The sequence below is a fragment of the Phascolarctos cinereus genome, unplaced genomic scaffold, assembly GCF_003287225.1.
Source record: "Phascolarctos cinereus isolate Bilbo 61053 unplaced genomic scaffold, phaCin_HiC Scaffold_9;HRSCAF=440, whole genome shotgun sequence".
Taxonomy (NCBI): Eukaryota; Metazoa; Chordata; class Mammalia; order Diprotodontia; family Phascolarctidae; genus Phascolarctos; species Phascolarctos cinereus.
In genome coordinates, this window is record NW_027556402.1 from 250,683,594 (window position 1) to 250,701,518 (window position 17,925).

The window sequence follows — 17,925 nt, forward strand, 5'->3', positions numbered from 1 at the left end:
GGACCTTGGAAATCACATAGTCTCATCTCCTCATTTTTTACATGGGGAAATGAAGATGACCCGGTAAGGGGAAGTTACTTTTCCAAGATCACTATTAGATGCTGGAGAAGCTAGCCCCCTGCCTCCCTCCCACCCCCCAACTGCTGGTCCAGCCCGATTTCTCCCTGAAGCCACCTCCAGCCTTGGTTGTCCCTTTACCCAGAGCACACGTCTCCTGGCAGACAGAAGGAATACTTACCTCCTCACGTGACTGTGTGTACATGTATGTTCTCTGGCTTTCCTATACCTGCTCATGTGAGCCTAGCTCCCCAGTTGGGACTGCTACATGCCTGTACTTTGCTGGTGTTTCCTGTTTGCCTGGGTCGGATAGGGAAACCTGCCAGTCCAGTTTATGGGAACAAAGGTGGTTTTTGTCACCCAAATCACTGTAACATATCAGCTGAGCTGGGGGCTTTCTTTTGGAGCTGCTTGGGAGAGCACAGATGCAATGCTGTCATCCCCTGATGGTGATCGCTGAAAATGTATCATGGAAGACACTTAAGAAGCATTTGGTTGGGGGGGGGGGGGTCGAACAGGTGCTGTTTTCAAAATCCCTGCCCCTTTGTTGGGAAAATCGTTCTTTAAGAGTCTAAAATCTCTGATCCTAAGTGGGGAGAAAACTCTCAGAGTAATATAGTGACTGAACTGAGCCAGTGGATTTTTTAAATAGGATTAGAGTTAGAAGTGATCTTAGAAATGACCTAACCAACCCTCTCATTTTTCGAGGCCCAGAAAAGAACCGCCCAATCAGGGTCACCCAGGCTGTAGAGAGTCACAAACTCCACTCCTTCCCCACTTCTGTGTGTGTAGGGGCCCTTCTCCTTGCTCTGATCTCACCCCAAGCTGCACCTTCTGAGTCCCATTCTGCACCTCTCCCCTTTCCCATCATCTCGTGGCCCAGATGTCACTTCTCTTCTGTCAGACCTTGCATGGGTTTTCTTCAGCTCCTCTTTGAGCCCAGCTGCCCCCACCAGGTGTGATTAGGGGATGGTTCTTGGTCCTGGTTTCTCTTTTCTGATGTGATCTTCCGATTCTAGAGCAAGCTTTGACCCTTTTCATTGGATCCCCACACCTGCATCCATCTTCTCTCAGTCTTAGGCTGGTAAATTGAGAACTGGAAGGGGCCCTAGTGGCTGCTGAAGCCAACCCCCTTATTTTAAAGATTAGTAAACTGAGGCACAAGTAGGTGAATGGGTATTGTCCTCAAAGAGGACAAAAATGATGTCACTGTGTCGGGGTCAAGGTCTAGTGTGTTCCACAGCCTGATCAGGCCGATGTGAGCTCGGAAGGCTCGGCCACAGTTTGGGCACAAATGGTCCATATGCACACGTGGCATGGAGATGTCTCTAAATTTGCAAACTCGAGTTTCCTTTGACTTCACACAGAGGTGAAGAGTCTGAGGCAGAATTTGAACCCAGGTTCAAACTCCAAGTCCAGGGCCCTGTCCACCACACCAGAAGCAATTGGTCAAAAGCCCCAGGTCTGGGCTTCTGTTCAACTAGTCTTAGAAAAAGGGTTGGGAGGATACCCCTCCCCCTGACCCACTACCAGCCACCGCCCATAATAAGCACCTGTCCCCTCAGGGCCCCAGGGGTGGGCGGGGCAGGTGGCTGGATAGCTCACTTTTCCTGTTTGCGTTTTATCACAGCTCATCTTCTGCCTGTTAAGATGGGCTCAGATCTTGTTTCACAAAACCTAGTAGTATCTAGGGGGTTGTTTTTTGAAATCAACCTGTGATTTCATTGGCATAGGGAATCCCCAATGAGCCAATTCCCTTGAACACTACAGATAGCAGCACCTTTTCTACATTTTTTAAGGAGTTGCCTGGATCACTGAGAAGTTACCAGTGTGACACAGCCCAGTATATGTTCAAAGAGGGGCTTGAACCTTATTTGGAGATATTCCTGATTCTGAGTTTTTCTGAGTGTTAAGAGAATCATGGTATTCATTTTATCCCACCAAGTATGTATGAAGCTAGGCATCATGGTAAGCACTAGAAATACAATGACCAAAAGGAAAACAGTCCCTTAGCCATTGTGTTCCACAGAGCTCTCCTGAGTCTGGAGAGCTAAGCATGGTTTTTACATTTGTAATTTCCTTTCTTAGCTTCTGGGATTGTACCAAAACTGGAAGCAGGTTGAATTTGGCCCAGAAACAGCCCCAATCCAGTCCAATCCCATCTGCAGATGAGGAAATAGAGCCCCAGATAAAGGAAGTCACTTCCCTAAGTCCACACAGGTCAGGGATGCCAGTGAAGAGAAGGGGGAACTCCTCTTGGACTGAGGATTCTTGATCGTAAAGGACACACACACACAGAGAACAGATAATAATATACGTGTTCCTCCCTTGCACAGTGTCCCCACTGTCCCAGTGAAGAACCTCAATGGGTCCAGTCCTGTGAATCCTGCCTTAGCAGGTAAGAGGGGCCCCTTGGCTGTGCCCCAATATCAGCAGCTGCTTGGCACACAGATAAGGGGAGGGAAGTGGTACCAAAAGGGACACTTTTCTACTTCAGCTTTTTTCTTCCTTTTACTTAAAAGTTTTACCATTGTTTTGGGGTTTTATACAACTGATGTTTCCATAATTAACTCTCCATCCCACCCACCCCCCAAACACACACATACACACACACACACACACACACACACACACACACACACACACACACAAACAATGAGCCTTCTCTTTTAACAAAGAAAAACAGTCAATCACAAGCCAAACCAGTATAGCAGCCACGTCCAATAGGGTATGCAACATTCCACAGCCGTAGTTCCCTGCTTCCAGTGAAGGAGGGTTGGGGCACCTCCTCATTTCTTCTCCAGGGCCCAGATTGGCCATGGTAGTAATACTGCATCCATTTTCCTTTTGTCATTTGTTTTATGTTTCTTCCTGTTCGTCATTGTGTCGTTGTGTGTATTCTACTGCTTCTGTTTGCTTTCCTCCCTGTACAATCATACCTATATTCCCATGTGTCTCTTCCTTCCTCATAGCTGTCATTACTTGGGGTGAAATAGCATGTCATTCCATGAATGCACCACAGTGTGTCCAGCTATCCCCCAATTGATGGGTGCACACACCACGTTTCCAGTTCTTTGCTCCCATAAAAGGTGCTGCCCTAATTATTTTGGCATCAACGGGACTTTTCTGACTTTGAATTTCCTGGGATATATAATACCTTTACTATGACTTTATAAATGCACATGTTCTTAATGCCAGAAAACAGGGCCTCTCCACAGTCTGTGGTCATTTGTTTTGTGATCTTTCAAGGCCCATGTATTGGAAGGCCTTCATTGAACAATGATGTGGGAGAGATACAATTGTCAACTTTTGCCTAGGAAGCAGACATGGCTTATTCTGGCTCTGTTTGAGCATGGCAGGTGGGACTTGGAGCAAAGGAAATAAAGGGGACGGTTTTGTTTTTTGTTTTTGTCAGAGAGAGACAATTTGAATGTCCTTTGGTAACAAAAGGGGAATTTGAGGAGGGGGAATGAGCAGGGTAATGCTTGAGAGAATCCAGAAAAAGAGGAGTAGAGGTTGGGGTCAGGGGTGAGTTACTGAATCCTAGGAGGCTGGGAGGGAAGGGAATAGGGCATCCTCATGGATTCTTCATCTGTTGCCCTTTTCCTGCTTCCCTTTCAGGAATCACAGGAATCCTCATGAGCGCTGCAGGATTGCCTGTGTGCCTCACCCGGCCACCTAAGCTGGTCCTGCACCCTCCTCCTGTCAGCAAGAGTGAAATCAAGTCTATCCCGGGGGTCTCCAACACAAGCCGCAAGACCACAAAAAAACAAGCCAAGAAAGGTACCTCCTCCCAGCTTCACTGGGGATGGGGGAGGTCAGAAGAGCTGGGTTCAAGGCCCAAGTCTGCCATTAACTAACTGTGTGTCCTTGGGCAAGTCACTTCCTCTTTTTGGGTGTCAGATTCCTTGTCTGAAAAATGTAGGATTAGACCAGATGATCTGGTCCTTTTCCCAGTGCTGCTATCTTATGTTCTGAGGGTCTGTTCATATCTTTCATTTTGTGTTGTAAGGACTCTCCTGTCTCTGACCTGCTGGACTCCAAGGGCCTCCCAGCTCTGACATTTCTATGTTCTAAGTGCCCTCCCAACTCACAGTCTGTGTTCTAAGGACCTTCCTACTCTACATTCTGTGTTCTAAGCTCCCTCTCAACTCTGACATTCCATGTTCTAAGAACCCCCAACTCTGACAGTCTATGTTCTAAGGGCCCTCCCAGCTCGGACATTCCATGGTCTAAGGGCCCTCCCAGCTCGGACATTCTGTGTTCCTAGGTTGCTCTACATATGAGATTCACTGATTGTGTGACTTCCATTCTTTGGACATCAGATTCCTCTTCCATCCACTGTTACTCATCCTACATACCTTCTGGGTATCCATGTGGATCAAGTAGAGAAAATGTAAACAGAAGTACTCTGAAACCTAGAAAGCACAAGACCGCCATGAGAGAGTCTCCCTCTTCTTGTGACCCAGGTGTGGCCAGGAGAGGGCTGTGTCTCCAGCCCAGCCCCTCAGCTGATATGTCTCCTCAGATTCCTGTCCCTTGTCCCGTCTCTTCAGATGGGAGCCCTCCTGACAGCATGAAGACATTTTTCTGATGCATTGTGGTGTCATGGAAGGAAGCCTGGCCTGGAAGCCAGGAGGCCCGGGGCTCAGTCCCCAATTCTTCCACCTAACTCACTGCATGATCTTGGATAAATCATTAACCGTACCTTCACTTCCTCCCTCTGTAAAATGAAGGCATTAGACGAGGTGACTTTTCCAGTGTCTTCCATTTCTGACATCCATAAAGGAATCTTCCTCCCCCATTGCCTTTTCCCCCAGTGCTCCATGCTTTGATCCAAGGCTTCTGACTCCCTCTTACTGCAGGGCCACTAAGATTCTAAGGCAGGACTCAGTGGCCTCTGAGATTCTTTCTAGCTCTTAGTCTAATAACTATGTGTGTGTACATGTGTGTGTGTGTGTTGTGTGTGTGTGCACGTGTGTAGATTTTATCCCCTTTCTAGACTGTGAGGTCCATGAGGCCTGGGACCTGTTTTACCTGCACTTTACTCCTCCCCTGGTACTACTCTATGCTCAGAGGATACTTAATAAATGTTGGGCATAGGTGTCCTTGTCATCATTGTCCCTGCCATGACCTCCTCTCATATCCTTATCCCTACAGGGAAGACTCCAGAAGAAGTTCTGAAAAAGTACCTGCAGAAAGTGCGCCACCCCCCAGATGAGGTGAGTTGCCAGTGGGCTCATGGCATGGCCAGTTTAGGCTTCAGGTGCTCATCTCTATCCCCTGCACTGTTAAATGGTTTGGTGGTCACCAGGGTTCACCAAAATAACCTCCTTAAGGCATGTGTCCAACCATGTTACTCCTCCTCTCAAAGACCTTTAATAGCCTCCTCTTGCCTCTAGAGTATATTAGAAAGACCATGGGTTCTTCACCTTGTTTGTGTCATGAACCCCTTTGACGGGCTGGTGAAGTCTATGAACCCTTTCTGAGAAAAATTTTTTTAGATGCATAAAATAAAATACGTAAGATTACATTAAAATACAGTTTTCAAAATATATACACATATGTATAACTCATGTGTGTGTATATAAATATACCTGCATGCACACATGAACATATATATATGTTCATACATGCATACATATACACATGCGTAAACATGCAAGGTCACAGACCCCAGGTTAAGACCCCCTGCCCTAGTTTGTCATTTAAGGTCCTTCCACAGTCAGGATCCAGTCTCAGCCCTGCCACTTTCTGTCCTCCCTGCAGAGGGAGGGCCAGTCCTCTGACTTCCTTGGGCTTCAAATTCCCCATCTGTAAAGTGGGTGGTAGGAGTCGGGGTTGGTCTGGATGACCTTTAAGGTCCCTTCCAACTCTGAATCTTATGAAACTTGAGTTGAAGTCCAAGCCCTGGTACTGAGGAGCAGCGTGACCTCGGGTAAGTCTCTTCCCTGCTGTGGGTTTCCATTTTCCTCTCTGTGATGCTTGTGATCTGAAAAGCCCTCTTCCTTCATGTGGCCCCCACAGGATTGCACCATTTGCATGGAACGCCTTGCAGCACCATCGGGTTATAAGGGCCCCCAGCCAACAGTCAAGCCAGACCTGGTGGGGAAGCTGTCCAAGTGTGGTCACATCTATCACCTGCATTGCCTGGTTGCCATGTACAATAATGGGAACAAGGTATGTGTTGGGGTCAGCTTGTCTGAGTGGGGTCCAAGCTCACCTGCTCCCTCTGAGACCCTTAGGAAAAAGATGAGGTGTGTTGGCAGCTTGGATGCCATCATGGTCAGATCTAAGACTTTCCGTGTTGTTCATTTCTGTATAACACCTTTTGGAAAGGGCATTGAAAAACTAGGGGATGTCCAGAGGTGGTTAGCCAGGATAATGAAGGGCTTCAGCGCCATGCCATATGCACATCAGCTAAAGGGTATTTAGCCTGAAGAGAAAGAAGTCTCAGAGTCAGGATATGATAGCTCTGTTCATGTATTTGAAGGGCCATCATGCAGAAGAGGTATTAGACTCTCTCCACATGGCCCTAGAGGCAGAAGTAGGAGCCATGAATGGAAGTGGATAGAGGCCAACTTGGATTTGATGTCAGGAAGAACCTCCCCACCATTAGAGCAATCCCAAAGTGGAATGGGAGTCCTGAGGAGGGAGGGAATTTCTCCTTGCTGGAAGGCTTCGGTCAAAGTGGGTGACTCTTCTTTGGGTATTTTGTAGAAGGGAATTGTTGGTTAGATACTGGCTAGATAAGATGCTAGCTGAAGTTCCTTACAACCTGGAGATTCTGGGATTCCCTGATGTCTGAAAACGGAAAAATCGGTATAGGCCGAAGGAATTTCTAGGGGCCTTGAAGTAGAGGTGTGCCTTAAGCTGATTCTGTGGCCAAGAGTCTGTGACCCCCAGCTCAAGGCCTGCTTGGAATTGGCAGAATTGTTAAGCTGGCCAACTTTGGCATTAGCAGCATCATCTTTGGGCTTTTGGACCCTGTTATATCTGCCTGTGTCTGTCTTGTTCCTTAAAAAAAACTATAATCTCCTCACAGGATGTCACTTGCATGGCTCACAGCACCTAGTACAGTCCTAGGCTCATAATCAAGACTAAAATAAGCAGCGCCTTAGTGCTTTATGCCCTTTGAAGGACTTTCTGATGAGGCAGATCAATTCATGTTGCAGGAGACGAAGCAGGTGCAGAGTGAAGGGAGTCTCTTCATGGGCACATAGTAATTGGCATGGCTGGGGAACTTGAACTGCAGTCTCTTTTTACAGATTCAGAGAATGTCAGAGCTGCATGGAACCTTAGAACATTAAATGTCAGATCTGTGAGTAACCTTAGAGTATAGAATGTCAGAACTGGAGGGGAGACCCCTAGAACTTAGAATTTTAGAGCTAAGTGGAACCTTAGAACATAGAATGCCATATCTGGAAGGAGCCTTACAGTCTAGAATGTCAGAGCTGCAAGGGATCTTAGAACACAGAGCACAGAATGTCAAAGCTGAGCAAAACTTGAGAGCTCACATAATTTGAAAATCAGCTGGGACCACCTCAGCAGCCTTAGTCTAATCCACATGAAAAAAGACTGAAATGTACTCTACAGGCAGCATCAGAGCCAGAAGGGACCTTAGAACACAGAACATGGAATGTTAGAGCTGGAAGCAGCTTCTACACACAAAATATTAGAACTAAATATAAATAAAATATCAGAGCTCAGAGGGACCTCAAAAGTAATAGAGTCCAACACTGTTATTTTGCAGTTGAGGATGCTGAACCCCCAAAATGAGAAATGACCTGTCCTGGGTCACATGGCCGGTGAGCAGCGAAGTGACCGCTAGAACCCAGCTCTTTCCTGACCACATCCTCTTAGGCTGGATTATGCCACTTCTTCAGGAAAAATGGGCCTGGGTGAGGGCTAAGAGGTCTGCTCTGAGCTTGAGCTGCCTTCATATTGTCCTTGGCCTCATCCTTATCTCTTTGGAGATTTTATCCAAGTCTGTCTGCTCATGTCAACTGTTTCTGTCCCTTGCTTCCTTTACAGGATGGAAGTTTGCAGTGTCCAACCTGCAAAACCATTTATGGTGTCAAGACAGGGACCCAGCCCCCTGGGAAGATGGAGTACCACCTCATCCCCCACTCCCTGCCTGGGCACCCAGACTGTAAAACCATCCGGATAATCTACAATATCCCCCCAGGGATTCAGGTGACCCCCCAATGGGCCCTTTGCCTCTGGCAAGCCTCCAAGTCTTTCATTGCTGTTGGTTTGGTTTGAAAAGTGCTCAGGTGCTAAATGGGTAGCCTTTCTCCTATAATAATAATGACAGCAACAGAAACACGTTTCTATAGTGCTTCCTTTTCAACCATAAAAAGGATTTTCCTTTCAACGGCCCTAGAAGGTAGGGAGTCCAAACGCTATTAGTGCCATTTTACAGATAAGGAAGCCAAAGGCTTGGAGAAGGGAAAACTACTTACCCACTCAATTTTACACAACTCGTAAGTGTCAGACCTGGCATTTGACAAGCTGTACCAGTCCACCAAGTGTTTACCAGCCTCAGGAGCTTTTTTTTCTGGTTCCAAGGACCCTAGCAGATGTATTGATAGTCCTTAAAAAAAATGGGCACGTAGTAATTGGTAAGTCCAAGGAACTTGAGCTGCAGTCTCTTTTTACAGACTCAGAATGTCAGGGAATGTCAAGGCTTAGGACATGGAATGTCAGAGCTGGGTGGAACCTTAAAACATGGAATGTCAAATCTGACAGGAGGCTTAGAACATGGAATGTCAGGGTTGAGTGGAACCTTAGAGCATGGGATGTCAAATCTGACAGGTGGCTTAGAACACAGAATATCAGATCTGGCAGAGGGCTTAGAACATGGGATGTCAGAGCCAGGTGGAACCTTAGAACACAGACTGTTAGATCTGATCAGAATTGCTGCTGGTAACCTGGTGTACCCATCTGCCTCTCCTTCTTGTACTGATGGGGTTGAATATTGGCTGAGGTGAATTGAAAATGTCGGAGGTTGGGTGTTTTTTTGGAGTCAAATGCTTTGAAAACCACTCTTTACGTTTCTTTTACTCCCTCAGGGACCAGAACACCCGAATCCTGGGAAGAGCTTCACCGCCCGAGGCTTCCCTCGACATTGTTACCTCCCAGATAGTGAGAAAGGGAGGAAGGTGAGAATTTTTAACGAGGGTCAAGGACTTTATTTCTAACTTGGAATGCTGAGCTTTGCTTCTTAGCAAATGTAGAACGAAGAGGACTGGGGTCATCCCTGGCCTATTCTCTCTGGTCAAGAGATAATATTGACCTGGAAGTGATAGATAGCCGGAGGAGTCCTTTGGTCAGAGAGAATGTGTTCCTCCCTCCTCAGTCGGGATCCTGATAGGAATTGGACCCTCTTCTCCCCGGGGCTTCCCAGGCTATGTCTTGCTCTGTGGGGGCATTTTGCTTCCCTTCACCCTGGCTGACATATGTTTAGTCTTAACTGACTGTAATGTGATTAGTCTTAAACAGACATTCTTAACCTGGGGTCTGTGACTCCATGAACTCTTTAAAAATTTTTTAAAAAATTTTACTATTTGGATAACTGTATTTCAATATTATTGGTTTCCTTTGAACTCTTATGCATTTTTAAAACATTGTCCTGAGAGAAGGGTCCGGAACATTAAAAAATAATGGAGAACCATCATGCTAAAGAGAGAAGGTGGAGCTGACGTTCAGGAGAGGGACAGGCTGGCCAGGAGTCTCGAGCCCAGGAGTTTAGCTGAGTCCCTCCCCCTAACTCAGGACAAGTCCATTCGCCTTCCTAAAAGGCCTCAGTTTCTCATGTCAAATGAGGATAATAACACCTGTCCTCTTCATCTCACTGGGCTGTTGTGAGGATTAAATACAATAATTAATGTGGGAATGATTTGAAAACCCTGGCACATTACACACGGGAGCTCTTATTAACTGAATGAAAAGCAGTGGGTCTGGTTGGGTTGTGGCTAAGTTAATTATGAGGAGGTTTATCTCTCCACGTGAGCATGGCTGCACCACTCAAGACACCCTTAAATTATAAGCCTACTTGGGGCTATGACCATGTCTGATCTTTGATAATAATGATAATAACAACAACCTACATTTATAGAACATTTTACAAAGAGTTTTCACATCCATTATCTCATTTAGTTTTTACAACAGCCCTGGAAGGTAGGTAGTGTGTGTCTCATTATTCCTGTTTTCCAGACAATGGCAGGTGCTTCCATGTTTTAGAGGAGGAAAGTGGGGCTTGAGAAGTGAAGGTGACAGTCAGGACTCCAATCCGGCCTTCCTGACTCTTCAGGCTGGGACTGTACAGTAGTACTAGGGCCGGGCTGAGGAGGGGGCTCAGGCTGCCAGATCCCACCACTCCCTCCCTTGTCATCTAGGACCGTTCTAGAACCAGACACATGATACAGCCTTGTTGGCTGACCCCTGTGGGGAGCCAGAGGTGCTTCTACAGTAGGGAAATAAATCAACAAATGAATCAATGAATGAAAAAGCATTTATTAAACATTTAGTATGTGCCAAGCTCAAGATACAAAGAATTAATTTATACCCTCAAGGAATTTGAATTCTATACCACATGGAGGAGAACGTGGCCAGGGAAGGGAACTGTGGTCTAAGAAATTATAAGGATACCAAGTGGAGCCAGAGGACAGTTAATGGCAGACCCTTTCCTGATACAAAGTAGGGGGAGGGGCTCAAGGAGGGAAGGGTCCACATTAGCATCAGGGCAGCTGGTAAGATGGTCTACTTCGAACAGCAGGCATTATTTCCTAGACTGAGGTCTAGGCCTTTGAAGCCTAAAAATGCTGCTTCGGTTTCAGAACATCAGAGTACATGGGGTTTTAGGCCATGTCTGCAGGACAGATTTGCTTTCCACAATTTATTCATTTCTGTCCCTGAACCCCAATTGCTCATCTGTAAAATGAAGAGGCCAAGTTTAATGGTCTCTGGTACTGTTTCCAGCTCAGACATTCTGTGTTTTGAAGTCCCTTCTGGCTTTGAAGCCACAGAGGCTCCATTCCAAGATCCCTTCCAGCTCTAGAACTCTGTTGTTGATTCTTCCCTCCCAGTTCTGACATTCCATGTTCCAAAAGTCCAATCTCGCTCTGGTTTTCCATGTTATCTGTTCAAAAGCAGCTTGGTGGTGCAGTAGATAGAGGGCTGGATCTGGACTCAGGAAGACCCGAGTTCCTCTCCAGCCTCAGACGCTTCCTAGCTATATAACCCTGGGCAAATCACTTAACTTCTCTCTGCCTTAGTTTCACCAACTGTAAAATGAGGATAATAATGGCACCTACCTCTCAAGGTTATGAGGATCAAACGAGATGATCTTATTAAATGCTTACTATATATACCAGGCACTGTATTAAACACAGTGCCTGGTACACAGTAGGCATTTAATAGATGCTCATTTCCTTCTCATTTCATTTCTGATTGTGAGTCTACAAAGAGAATGTTCTGAAAGGCTTGAGTGGAGAAGAAGAGACACTACACTGGTGTTGATGAGAAAACAAGGCAAGGGTGAGCCCTGGAAGGTTTCATGATCAAGAGAGGCGGAGTTCAAAGTGGAATGGCAGGCTTAGGATGCCTCCTAGCCATGACTCTGGATGCTGAGGAAGAACAGTTTAGAGCCTTGAGTCTGCGTCTGAATGTCTGTCTGACTTTGCGTCCACGGCTCTTCTTCCCTCTGTCATCCTTCCCAGGTGCTGAAGTTGTTGCTGGTAGCCTGGGATCGGCGACTGATCTTTGCCGTGGGCACCTCCAGCACCACAGGCGAGTCTGACACTGTCATCTGGAACGAAGTCCACCACAAGACGGAGTTTGGCTCCAACCTCACGGGCCATGGCTACCCAGATGCCAATTACCTGGACAACGTGCTAGCCGAGCTGGCCGCCCAGGGCATCGCGGAGGACAGCGCTGTCCTCGAGAAGGACTGATAGTGAAGGAAGCATGGCAGGGGGAGGGCCGGCCGAACACCCCGGGGCGGGAAGTCGAGGGAGTGTCCCTCTCCCCTTGCTTCACCTTCCACCCTTGCAGGTGACAGCCCTGTTTATAGGCTATGTCATTCATAAACCTCATCAGATACAAGAGGGAACATGGGACAGAGAATCCCACTCATCATGTCCTCCGTGAGACTATAGTCCTGGGGAGGGCAAGGAATCCCCCTAGTGGGGAACTTGGCCAGCACACTGGCTAAAAGAGGTGTGGCGATCACTCCACACCCTGGGCCTTGTGAAGCTCGATGCTCCATCCTCTTGGAGTCTGTCCTTGGTGTTTACACTCTGCTTCAAGAGCAGAGTTTCGGCTCCCTCTTCTTTTAAGGGAAGGGAGCAAGGGCCCTCACTGTGCAGGGTGGGTGGGAGGGAGGGGCTGAACCGGTTAAATCGCTGTGACATTGAATGCCTTGGCCAATGTGGGGTCAGAATGATTGCTCTTGATGAGGAGGGAGGCTTTTGCAAAAGCCTCTGGGAGCATCACCATAACCTGCTCCCTCCAACTTCTCAAATGAGGCCATGGGTTCTCTATGGCTGATGGCCTCTGGGGTTTCTTCTCTGGGCTGGTCACTTCAGCCTCTGCTTCATCAACTGGAATTGAGCCTGAGTCTGCTCTGTCCAGAGTCGTTCAGGTTTCCACCCAAGACCCTCCATTCTCTTGCCCTCTTCCAGGTCCGTCCTAGCCAGCATCTGAGCTGTGCTCAGGGAAAGAAGGCCTTTCCAACCTTTTTCCCTCCTGACTCATGTCAGCCCAGCCAAATAGAGACCTGGTTCCCTTAAGTTCATATGTTCACTGTGAGTTGAGTCCATGCCAGACTCTGTCCCATCTGTGTACGTGCCATAGAGCACATTCCTTATCTCCATGCATCACCCATCTGCTCCCCTCCCCCCACCCCTTTTTTGAGCTGGTATCATCCCCAGTCCCAGTTTTTCCATGTGTACCTAGCCCATTTGAACTGGGATCCGAACAGAATCGACTCACTTGCCCATCATTTTCTCTCAGCTCTTAAGCAGCCCACAGTGAAACTGGGATGTGGTTTGTTCCAGCCTGTGAAAGGACCAAGTGGAAAGAGGGAGGCTAAGGAAGAAGAATGAGAGTGCATAGATCATCATCTCTTAAACAATCACCAGACAAGATCAGAACCATGGACAGCTCTTCACTGTCCCACTCTAGGCCTCCTGTCTGTCCCCTCCTACCCAGAAGAGATTTAGAGGTAGAAGAGACCACGGAGGCCATCTGTTCTGTTCCCTTCTTTTACAGATGAGGAAACTGAGGCCCAGAGAAGTGAAAGGATTTGCTTAACGTCCCACAGATAGTAATTAGAACTGAGAATGAACCCAAGTCTTCTGACTTCAAATGTTGTGTTCTTTCTACACACCAGGCTGCCTCTATTAAAAATTTTGCCTGGCAGTAGAGAAGTGGAGACCCCCATGTTCTGGATCTATTTCAGCCTAGGTTAGAACCTAGCTGGGTTCTTAACTGATTCCCAAGTGGTATAGACCCCCACCCCACTCACATCTGGTCTAGCCTGTGTCTGAGCGGTGTCATTGGGGGAGGGGGTTTCCTTTGGCTCAAACTTCTCTTTTGCTATCTGCTCCCAATGGGGGAGGAATTAGGGTTCAGAGAGGAGAGAAGGGGAAACTATAGTTCCCTTTCGAAGAAGATGGGTTCTTTGAACTGTGTGTATGGGGGAGATTTCCCCCGGATATGGATTTGAATTTGTATGCCTCGTGTTTGGGGGGCCTGACGTATATATGTACATATATTTCATAATGTTTGGAAGGTTTTTGATGGTACTTCAATAAGGACTGGAGGCCAGCCCTATGGGCTGCTTGTGGAAAACCCGTTTTGAAATTATGATGGCCAAGGGCTCCATAACCTAATTTCCACCCAACTGAAAAAGAAAAAGCTGGTGCAGTGTTCTAGAACCCGTTTCAAGTTGCTGCCAACAGTGGAAGGTAGTTGGAAAACAACCAGTGACTTCCTCTGGAGGGAACCACGATGGAAATCTCTGGTCCCTTCATGGAATGAGCCGCCATTTTGTTTTTCATTGGTTTTGTTCTTCCCATGAAAGGCTCGTCATTCGCTCTTACTAGTGAATGGGCGATCAGACAGCCACACTCACTGCAGACTTTGAAATTTCTCCCACCTTCCTTCCCACCTTTTCTCTCCTCAAGATTAGAGCCATGAAAACAGTGGCCCTTCATCTGGGTCATCGAACACTAGTCCCCAGTCCCTCCACAGTATTATGAAAGGGAGAGCTAGCAGTGCCTTTCCTGTGGAGATTCGGACCCTGTGTTTTAGTGGAACTTGCTTATGCCGACCATATTTTTTCCAGACTCCAGATTGAAACACATGATGTGGCAGAAGGTACTCCTCAGAAGTTGGCTTTCATTTTTCCTGACACAGGACTGTGGTGCTGTCACACACCTGGTGCCAGGCACTCTTGCTTGTCACCCTTGTTAATTCTCTGGGCTTGTCAATAGTGGAGAGGTTGGGGAACCAGCAAAGTTGGAATGAAAGGAGCAGAAATTAAAGGAGGGAAGGAAGGGTTGTTGACCCGTGGGAAATGAGTATGAAAGAAGAATAAAGTGAGCAGTTGGACTGAGGCCCAGGCCAGGGACAAGGAAGATTAGGATGGGCAGCATAAGCCACAAGAGAATGAGAGCCCAGGGAATTCATCAAGGTTGGTCAGCTTACTCTGGTTAATATCCCTTGGGTTGTCTTGGGCAGTTAGGGTTCAAGCCAGCCTCCTTTTCCATAAGATATCCAAGCTGTGTCTATGTTCCATTTTCTCTGCCTTTTTAAGGATATGAATGGGGGGTATGTCATCTACCCGAGCCCACCTCCTTCAGCTTATAGCATTCAGAGTATTCATTGGGCCCTAAAGGTTCACAGGAGCATAGATTCTGAACCGGGAGGGACTTTGGAGATCACTGAGTCCAACCGTCCCATTTTATAGATGAGGAGACGAATGTCCAGAATGCTGAGATTATTTCCCCAAGGTCACATAGATAGTAAGTGGCAGACTCCTGTCCCTAGCACCCACACTGCTAAATTTTCCCTTCTTCACTGTGCCAGCTGGGAGGGGGGGTATTTCTCAGCTCCTTTGCCTTTGCCAAACAAGAAAGGTACGGGCTCCTAAAAGTGCACCCTGTGGCCTGTAGTCCAAATGTTTTGTCAGTGGGCTTACCCCCCACTGGCACAGGGAAGTCTTTAAAGGTCCCATCCTTTAACCTGGTCATGTTGCTCAGGAGCTTCCTGACTGTACCCTCTGCAAAAGCTAACGAGAAAGATACAAGAACTCTGGTCCCATGAGGCCTTTGGCAAATGCCTTGCCTGCCCAATGGGCTTGGTCCCAGGCAGAGCTATCCTTCCCTGGAGGCCCTGCTGCATATCCATTGCCTGCCCAGGAGAGAGCTCTCATCCTGCCCCTCACCATCCCAGCACCAGCAATGACCTGGGCCCTGCCTTCAATCCGAGACCTCCTCTAGGCATGGTGAATGGGGTTGGAGGAACAGAAACAGTCCCTGCAAACCCCATCCCATGAATATGTAGGAGGAGTGTGTGTGTGAGTGGGTGAGTGTGCGTGTGTGGACATGTCTTTTCCTTTTCTTCTTTGCATAATTTGGAGTTGTCTGTGTTTTTATACTTGGTCAGGAACCTGTGGCATCCTGAGGTCCCACTGATGTGAGGAGCATGAGGGTAGGAGGGGAAGTGAGGTGGACAGGCTACTGGGACAGAGAAAGGTCCCCGCCTCCCACCTTTCTGTTGTCTTTGGAATTGATTTGGGGCTTTGGGGGGAGGTGGGAGGGAGTGGGCGAATGTCCTGGTGTATTATTGATTTGTTTGTTAAAAAAAAAGTGGTTGGGTTTTGTTTTGTTTTGTTTTGGGGGTTTTTTGGGGGGCTGTCTATGCTGTATTGCTCTGCTAAAGGACAGCGACACCTAGTGCCCATGGGGGTTGTGTGCAGAACAATAAAAGAATTCTCAATGTTACTCCCAGTAGTCTTGGTGTGTGGTCTGTACATTCTGTTGGTCTCTGCGGGTGTTAGCGCTTCTTTCTGGGGACAGCTAGGGTGGTTAGGGGAATCCCTTTCTGAGGGGACTAAGTTACCTGACGTACTGTCCCTACCACAATTAATGAACTGGCAGCAGAAAACAAGGAAATCGTTTGGTTCTTGGGGTTTTTCTCTCCCCAGTTTGCTTTCTACTCAGGGGTTCCTTGATTACCTCCTCCCTCCCTCCAGACTTTTTTCATTCAAGAATTACTCATTAAGAACTCTAGTACAGGAGTGGTCTGAAACAAATGCCAGATTGTATGGGCAAGCAAATTCAACTCCCCTTTTCGCTTATGTGCTAGTAACAGCTAGTATGTATACAGGGCTTTCAGGTTTGTAAAGTGCTTTGCAAGGTAGCTGGGTGCTGCAGTGCCTCAAACACTGGTCTTGAAGTCATGAAGACTCATCTTCATGAGTTCAGATACATGTATGATCTCATTTGATCCTCACAACACTTCCATGAGATAGGCACTAGTATTATTCCCATTTTGCAGATGAGGAAACTGAGGCTGAAAGACTAAATGACTTACCCAAGGCCATATAGCTAATAAATTTCTGAGTCAGAATTTGAACCCAGGTCTTCCCGATTCCCAGTCCAGCACTAATCAACGGTGCCATTTAGATAAAAGGAACTTTTCAATTCTCTCTGATTTCATTGCAAGCAGTTGTCAGATTCCCTACTAGCATATTCAGTGTGCTAATGTGCCAGGCACTGTGCTAAGTGCTTTATAAACAGCGCATGTCACTGGAGGGGGGCAGGGGAGGGAGGGACCAGGAGGGCAGGTAGCTCACTGGCCCAGGTTAGGAATGCAGGAATCTTCTCTGGAGGGACTCACTTTTTATATTCTTCCTTACTGCACTGCACTGTGCATTGAAGCCTCTTTCTCTCCCTTATCCTTTAAATGGTGGTCACTTTCCAGCCAGCTATAGGCCTGTGATCAGAACTCAGGGTACCCCCCAGAAGCTGTTACTGGGGCCTAGTTGAGATGCCAGGGAGAATGGCCTCTGCCTTCAGGTTTAAACTACACAAATGGCTGCATGCATGTGATCAGTCCTCCATAGACTGGATTCACATCATTCGGAAACAACCTGTTTTAATTCTTTCACCTGTGTAATTCTATTAGCTGGAATAATCTGTTCACCTCCTCCCTCCACCCATGGATCTTTATTTTAAAAAACCTTTTCCTCTCCTAGATATACTAAAATTATGCTGAAAGCCTTTGGTTACAATTTTTTTAATTCACCTCTAGGTTACTTTCACTCTTTCTTTTCAAGGAGCCTAAGATCACCCCCAGTATAATTGGCCTTCTAGGATGGCATGAGAAGGATTCAATTTCAGCAGACATTAAGAATCTGCTATATGATTGGACCTATGCCCAAAGGATATTGGGCAGGTGGGACAGGGGGGCCAGAATGACAGTGCCTGTCCTCAAGGAACTTCTCATTTGCTGGAAAGTTATGAGGTGTATGGGGTACAGAAGTCTATCCTGCCCTACAGGAAAATAGAAGGGGAAGGGGATAAGAGAAGAGGGGAGAGAAAGAAAAGAGGACAGACTAGGGGAAGGGATTCTCAGAATGCATGCCATCTTGGGGTGGGGAGAGGGTGAGACGGGTTGAAAATTTGGAACTCAAAAACTTGTGGAAATGAATGTTGAAAAGTACAAATAAATAAATTTATCTTAAAAAATTTTTTAAAAAAAGAAAAAAGGAAAAAAAGAAAGTTATGAGGTACACACAGAAAACATAATGCAAGATAGGAAGCGACAGAAACAAAGGGGAGAACCGTTCAAAGT

The 17,925-nt window shown here is 47.0% G+C and overlaps 1 protein-coding gene across 1 annotated transcript in view; it reads left to right on the forward strand.

The window, feature by feature from the left end:
* Positions 1–16,070, forward strand: part of DTX4 (deltex E3 ubiquitin ligase 4) — a 35,841-nt gene extending 19,771 nt beyond the window's left edge. Inside the window, exons 3-9 of the mRNA XM_020976065.2 lie at positions 2,394–2,455; positions 3,679–3,840; positions 5,218–5,279; positions 6,085–6,237; positions 8,092–8,253; positions 9,132–9,221; positions 11,781–16,070. Coding sequence (XP_020831724.1) covers positions 2,394–2,455; positions 3,679–3,840; positions 5,218–5,279; positions 6,085–6,237; positions 8,092–8,253; positions 9,132–9,221; positions 11,781–12,014 — 925 coding nt within the window. The 3' untranslated portion in view covers positions 12,015–16,070. The remainder of the gene's footprint in view (positions 1–2,393; positions 2,456–3,678; positions 3,841–5,217; positions 5,280–6,084; positions 6,238–8,091; positions 8,254–9,131; positions 9,222–11,780) is intronic.
* Positions 16,071–17,925: the final 1,855 nt, after the last annotated feature.